A 6,516-nucleotide genomic window follows, 5' to 3' on the forward strand; every position below is an offset into this window, starting at 1 on the left:
TTCTTTTTAAAGTTCTTTTCATTTTTTTTTACTTCATAAGGTATTTTATAAATAGAATATAATATTTTTGTTATTCCTCAAAGATGAATTAAAGAAGAACTTAAATATTATTATCTTATGTCATTTGAATGTTTGTTTATATTAAAAAATCAAATAAAATAAACGTTCATTAATTTTAGATTTGGATCATCCAGCTGATGTTATTTTACATTCATGGGGAAAAAATATTATTGAAGCATTTGAAAATGCAGCTGCAGGAATGTTTAATTTTATGAGTGATTTAACAAAAGTTGAAGAGAAAGAAATTAAAAAAATAAGTATTGATGCAACAAGTTATGAAGAAGCATTAGTTAAATTTTTAGATTCATGGTTATGTATTTTTTCATCTGAGTTATTTATTGGTAAATCATTTAAATGTGAAGTATTTGATGATAATGATGAAGAGAATATCCATATTGAATGTAAAGGGTTTGTTTTTTAAATTATGAAAAATAGTTTTTTATAACATTAATAAATATAGAATTGGAGAATATTTTGTTATTGGAAAACATCAACAAGGAACAGAAATTAAAGCTATTACTTGGCATAATTTAGAGATATATGATGATGAAAAAGATCAAACACATATTCACATATTGCTTGATATATAATTGAATTATTTTAAGGAAGAAGAACTTTAAATAATCTAAAAAAAACTAAAAAGTAAAAAAAATAAAAAAAAAGAAAAAAACTAAAAAAGAAAGTATGTCAATTTCACCTGTAGATTTAACTACGTTTAATATTCCAGATATTAATATTGTTCAACGTTTACAAGATGCAACTTGTGGAGATACATATGAAGGGAATTATGTTTTTGGAAGTAATAAAAGACCAGGATTAACATTTATTAATACTAAAGTTGACCCACCAACACAATTTTATTTTGAATTAAAATTACATGGAACAGTAGATCAAGTATATTTTATTGAACAATTAAATATATTAATTACATTACAAAAAAATAAAATAGAAGTATATACAATTGGACAACCAATTACATCAATAGCATCAACAGAATCAATAAATCGAGTAAATCAAGAAAAAAGATTTCATGACTTAAATTTTGATTTAATTTGTCCATTAATATATAAAGATTCAGTATTAATTGCATGTTATGAAGATAAAAAAAGAGCAGTTAGTATTGGACTTATAAATTCACAAGGAAATATAAAAGCAATAACAAGAGTTCATACATCAGATTCAAAAGTACAAGGAATGATATTTTTAGGGAAAGACTTATTAATGTCATGTGAAGAAAAAATTGTTGTTGCACGTTTTTTTGAAAATGCAGTTTTTCTTCAAGAACAAAAATTACCAAAAAAATGTATTAAAAATAAAGTAATGAAAATAGATTTAGTACAATGTTTAGTTATTTGTGATGGAGATGCTTATTATTGTTCATCATCTAAAATATGTAAATTAAAAATAAGTAATGTTATATTTGCTGCATTTGTATCACCAATTTTATATTTAATTAATACAACAGATTCTATTTCTTATTATGTTATTCCACTTGATAATTCTATTTCAATGGTTCCTGAAATAGTTAAACAAGTTACATTAGAAGGATATACAAATTCACATCAATTTGCACCTATTTTTATTAATCCACAAAAACAACAAGGTCTCTTTTTTAAACCAAAAGAAGATTGGTTCTTTTATGCATTTTCTAAATTTTATTTTGAAGCAGCACTTAAATTTAGTGATAAATTTCCAACATTAGTAAATAAAGATAAAGAAGGATTAATTAAAATAACAAGATTTTGTTATTCATGTCTTAGAATTGGTAGTTTTTACACAAATCCTGAATGTAGAAATATAGACTTTCTTTCAGAAACTTTTTATCAATTACAACAATCAAATATTCCAGTTAAAATTATTCTTGGTGTTTTAGTTTATACTATTATTAAAGACTTCTTTTCTGAATTCTTTAAACATTTTGAAAAATGGTTTTCTGAATCTGAATGGGTTAATGATTTATCAGAACTTCCTAAAGAATCTGCAACTAAATTAGCAAGAATTAGAATGTTTAATTCTATTAAAGAAGCAACAGAAAATGGTAAAAAGAAAATGAATGTTTCACAAGAAGTAGAAAAAGAATTTTTAACAGATTTATCATCATTATTATATCAAAATAATAAAACATTTTTTGATTTAGATCCAAGTGAAGAAGATGTTGATTTTAGTACAAAAATACCAAAAAATAAAGAAGATTATATGATTTTTTTAACTTCATTTCTTCTTATTCTTCATAGAGTTAATCCAACTCATGAATATATTAAAGAAATTGTTAAACAAACTGATTATTTAATTTCTGATGTTGTTATTAATGGAATAAGTGGAATGATGTTAATAGAATATTATATTAATATGAATTATCTTGATGGTATTTTTAATATTCCAAATATTAGTACTGAATTAAAACTTAAAGCTCTTTCAGCAGTTGCTATTGATTTATCTTTAACTGATTCTGCTGATCCAAATGTTATAAATTTTGATAGAAAAGTTGAATTATATTTAAAAGAAGTTCTTGAAAAAAACAAAAGTAAAACATATGATGAAATTAATACTATTTTAGGTAAAGATGTTTTCCAAATTTTTGGTGGTAGAAAAATGAAATCAACCGTTGCTATTTGTATTAAACATATTAAAACATGGGTTCTTCATGATATATTTGAATATAAAAATGAATTAAGATTAAGACTTTGTGTTTTATTCCTAAGAACATTATATGAAGAATTATTAAAACATAAAGCTTCAGATTTAAATTTAGATTGGTTAACTGAAAGAATTATTCTTTCTTATTTAGAATATTTCGAATTTGTAGCCTCTGAACCTACTTTACCTCAAGTTCCTGATCAATTTGTTTCTTATTGTAGTAGATTAATTTTTACTACTCAAACTTCTGCAAAAAAATGTTTTGCTGATAAAAAAGATCAATTACAACAAGTTTATTATAAAATTAGATGTTCATTAACATTTCTTGATAATGATGAAGAAACTCATGATGAATTAATGTATTTAATATTAAATGCAGAATATCCTTCAAAAAAATTAGTTAGAGAAGGTGAACAACAAGATCAAAAATATGTTACTCTTGTTAATACAATAATTACAAAAACAAAAAGAGAGTTAATTGCTTTTCTAAAAAATTCTTTAAAAGACCAAATTATTGATGAAAAAAATTATAAATTTAAATTAGTAGAAAATTTAGATATTTTAAGAAAGAAATATAAAGATTGTAAGACTTGTCCTGATTGTTTACAACTTGGTATTCCTTGTGAAAAACATACTGATTCTTATTTCCCATTTGTTGATAAAAATTTAACATCACTTTATAGTGAAACTATTATCTTTTCATTACTTGCTTTTGAAAATGAAAAATATAATGAAGTTTGTCAATCACTTGCTAAAAATTGTGGAAGAATTGTTCCCGATGTTATAGTTTCATTCTTCTTATCTCTTTGTCATCATCAACTTCTTAAAATTGGAACAGATTTAGAACAAGGTGTTAAAAATATTGTTTCATTTGTTGAAGAAGCTTATAAAGATGAACCTGATGGTATTGAATATTCAAAGTCATGTTTAAAAACAATATATGTTCCTTTAATTAAATATTTAAAAGCTTATTATGATCAAAATACAAGTTCTGATTATATGTTTCTTATTGAATGTTATTTAGAATATTCTAAACTTCCAGGAGAAGATGAATTAAATGCAACTGAAGAATTAATTTCAGCTATGTCAATTAATACTTATGCAGAACGTATCACTAAAACACACGGATTATCTTGGAGATTACAATGTAGAGTAAAACATCATATTAGTTTGATTGATGGTCTTGAAGAATATTTTGGAGCTTTTGTAAATCAATTATTAACAGTTGATGAAAAGAAATATATAACTGCTTTTATTGATGATTTATATGAATTTTTAAATGCAATTAATCCAAAAATTGCAAATTCATTCCAAAATAATACTAATCAAGAAAAGTACATTACTCTTATTAGACAACATCATCGTCCTTTCTTATCTGGTAGAAAAAATATTTTATCAGAAATTGTACTACATTGTGTTTGTCTTGAAGACGCTAATGGAAAATCTCCTCTTCTTAATGTATTTATTGCAAAATTATTTACTCAAAAAGCATATGCTCCTGCAATTGCATTAGAAGTATTTATTAGATTTTTCCCAATTATTCCATTAAAAAATACTAAAACCCAAAGAGATTGGATTAATAATAATAATAACGCACAAGCACAAACTGGAGATAATTTGAATATTTTCAGTCTTATTTTTGATTCTCTTCAAAGTTCTGAATCTCTTATATTATTATTACCTTCTATTAGATATTATTCACAATTATTTTCTCATTTAAGTGTTGTTGATTCAGCTCAAAGAGCATTATTTAATAATTTAAATAAAAGAGGATTTACTATTACTTATACCAACAAATGTAAAGCTTGTCAAACTAAAATTACTTCAAGAGAAACTTCAATTGTTAAAAATGGTGAATTTTATCATGAACGTTGTCTTCATCCTTAGTTCTTCATTAATTAACTTTTCTCATTAAAATTAATATGTTTTAATGTATTAAAATGAATTAAAAATTAAAAAAATAATTTCAGTTACAACAAATTTTCATTGTTTCTCATCATCATCATCTTCTCCAAGTAATTGTTTTAAATATCTTCTTTCTTCATATAAGTCTTTTATTCTCATTTTCATTTGTGACATTTTTTGAAGATACATTTGATTTTCATTAAACGTAGTTACTCGTAAATTATTTAATTCTCTAATAATTAATAATGCTTTTACTTTTAATTCTGTTTGTTCTTTCATATGAATTTCAACTAAATGAAATCCTTCAGGACTAATATAATCTTTTAATTCTTGCCAATCTTTATTTAATGATTCAATTAATAATGAACCATTTGGTATTACATTTAAATCAAAATTTCTTCTTTGAATAGTAATTCCTTTTTTACTTCTCATAAACTTAGTCATTTTTTCTAATAAATCTTTACAATTATCTTTCATCCAATTTTTCCAATATGATTGTGTTGGTATTGGTGATAATAATGACTGTAATAATTTAGACAATAAAATAACTGCATCAACTGTTTCAACTTGTGACTTCCAACAAGAAACAAATGAATTAAAAGGAGATAAGAAAATAATACGTGTCATTGTTTTATCAATTGTAATTTGATCAACACCTTTAATTATTAATAATTCTTGTGTTTGTGACCAAATATCAATAACAAGTCTATTAAAATTAACCCTCTTTTTATTTTTTGTGTTTTTAAGAAATGTTAAACAAAACAAACGGAGAAAAATTTTTATAATTCATCCAACTTTCAACAAAATATACCAATAATTCTTTTAATTTTTTCAATGTTTTTTCAGAGGAACTTTTCTTTTCCTCATCTAACTAAAAAGAATAAATATTTAAAAATATTAAAGAATTTATAAAAGAAATAAAAACAAACTTCTATTCCTTTTAATTTTCCACATTTTTTAATTAATGCTTGTTGAAGTTCTAAAAATAATTCCTGATCACAAATATTCACAATTGAAACAATTATTGAAGTAAATGGAGAATAAATTGTCGGAGCATCTAATTTTATAAAATAATCCCTTTCAATACAGAAATTTATAAATTCAGGTAATTTATCAATTTGTTTAAAGAATCCTAAAATCATTTGTGAATTCTTTTCTCTTTCTTCTTCTGTTAATGATTGTCGTAATAAATATGAAATAACTCCACTTGTAATATCACTATTAAGTGTTGACAAACAATCAACCCAAATATCTTCTTCATCAAATTCTTCAAATTCCATTAATTGTCCAGAGTTTGGAAGTCCAGGGCTTTTGGATTGTTTTTTCCATAAAGCTGTTTTTTTCATTCAATTTGAATTTGAAAGATCTCTAAAAAAAAAAAGATTAAAAAAGAATGTTAAAAAAAATGATATGAATTTTAAAAATAATTAAAAACTTCTACAAATTATTGAAAACAAAATAATATTCTTTTTTTTTAACCATAAAAAAAATTCAATTAAAGCAGCTCCTCTTACATGCCCATCTTTCTTCTGTTCCAGTGTCTTCTCTTGAAATTATAATTAATGGTATTTCCAGTCTTCATTCTAAACCATTGTGGAACACCTCTGTTTTGATGAATTTTCTTTCCAAGTTTTAATTTATATGAAAATCCTTTATGTCCAGTCTAATTTGTTAATTCTTTTTTTCAGTCTTCTTTTGTACAATAATAAAAAGTAACATAACATACCATTTAAAGAATATTTGACTATTTTGTAAAAACCCTTATTTTTTTTAGTTCTTGTTAAACAATTTAAAAAGAATATTATTTTATTATTTTATTATTTTATTATTATTCTTTTTTAATTCTTCTTTTTTCAAATTCAAATTTCTAAATGTTTCAAAAATTTACTCAATAAATGAAGAAGATCCATCGAC

The 6,516-nt window shown here is 23.1% G+C and overlaps 3 protein-coding genes across 3 annotated transcripts; 2 read left to right on the top strand and 1 right to left on the bottom strand.

Annotated features, from left to right (window-relative positions):
* Nucleotides 1–271: 271 nt before the first annotated feature.
* On the top strand, nt 272–650 carry ENU1_153800 (hypothetical protein; the record flags this gene model as incomplete). Its single annotated transcript, XM_008860666.1, has 2 exons — nt 272–468; nt 521–650. 2 exons carry the CDS (start codon nt 272–274, stop codon nt 648–650), a joined length of 327 nt encoding a protein of 108 aa, XP_008858888.1.
* Nucleotides 651–744: 94 nt separating this feature from the next.
* On the top strand, nt 745–4,584 carry ENU1_153810 (hypothetical protein; the record flags this gene model as incomplete). Its single annotated transcript, XM_008860667.1, has 1 exon — nt 745–4,584. One exon carries the CDS (start codon nt 745–747, stop codon nt 4,582–4,584), a length of 3,840 nt encoding a protein of 1,279 aa, XP_008858889.1.
* Nucleotides 4,585–4,680: 96 nt separating this feature from the next.
* On the bottom strand, nt 4,681–5,948 carry ENU1_153820 (hypothetical protein; the record flags this gene model as incomplete). The annotated part of the gene is made up of 3 exons (XM_008860668.1): nt 4,681–5,308; nt 5,370–5,473; nt 5,532–5,948. 3 exons carry the CDS (start codon nt 5,946–5,948, stop codon nt 4,681–4,683), a joined length of 1,149 nt encoding a protein of 382 aa, XP_008858890.1.
* Between the last annotated feature and the right edge of the window lie 568 nt (nt 5,949–6,516).

This window comes from Entamoeba nuttalli, assembly GCF_000257125.1.
Source record: "Entamoeba nuttalli P19 unplaced genomic scaffold asmbl_6435, whole genome shotgun sequence".
Lineage (NCBI taxonomy): Eukaryota > Evosea > Mastigamoebida > Endamoebidae > Entamoeba > Entamoeba nuttalli.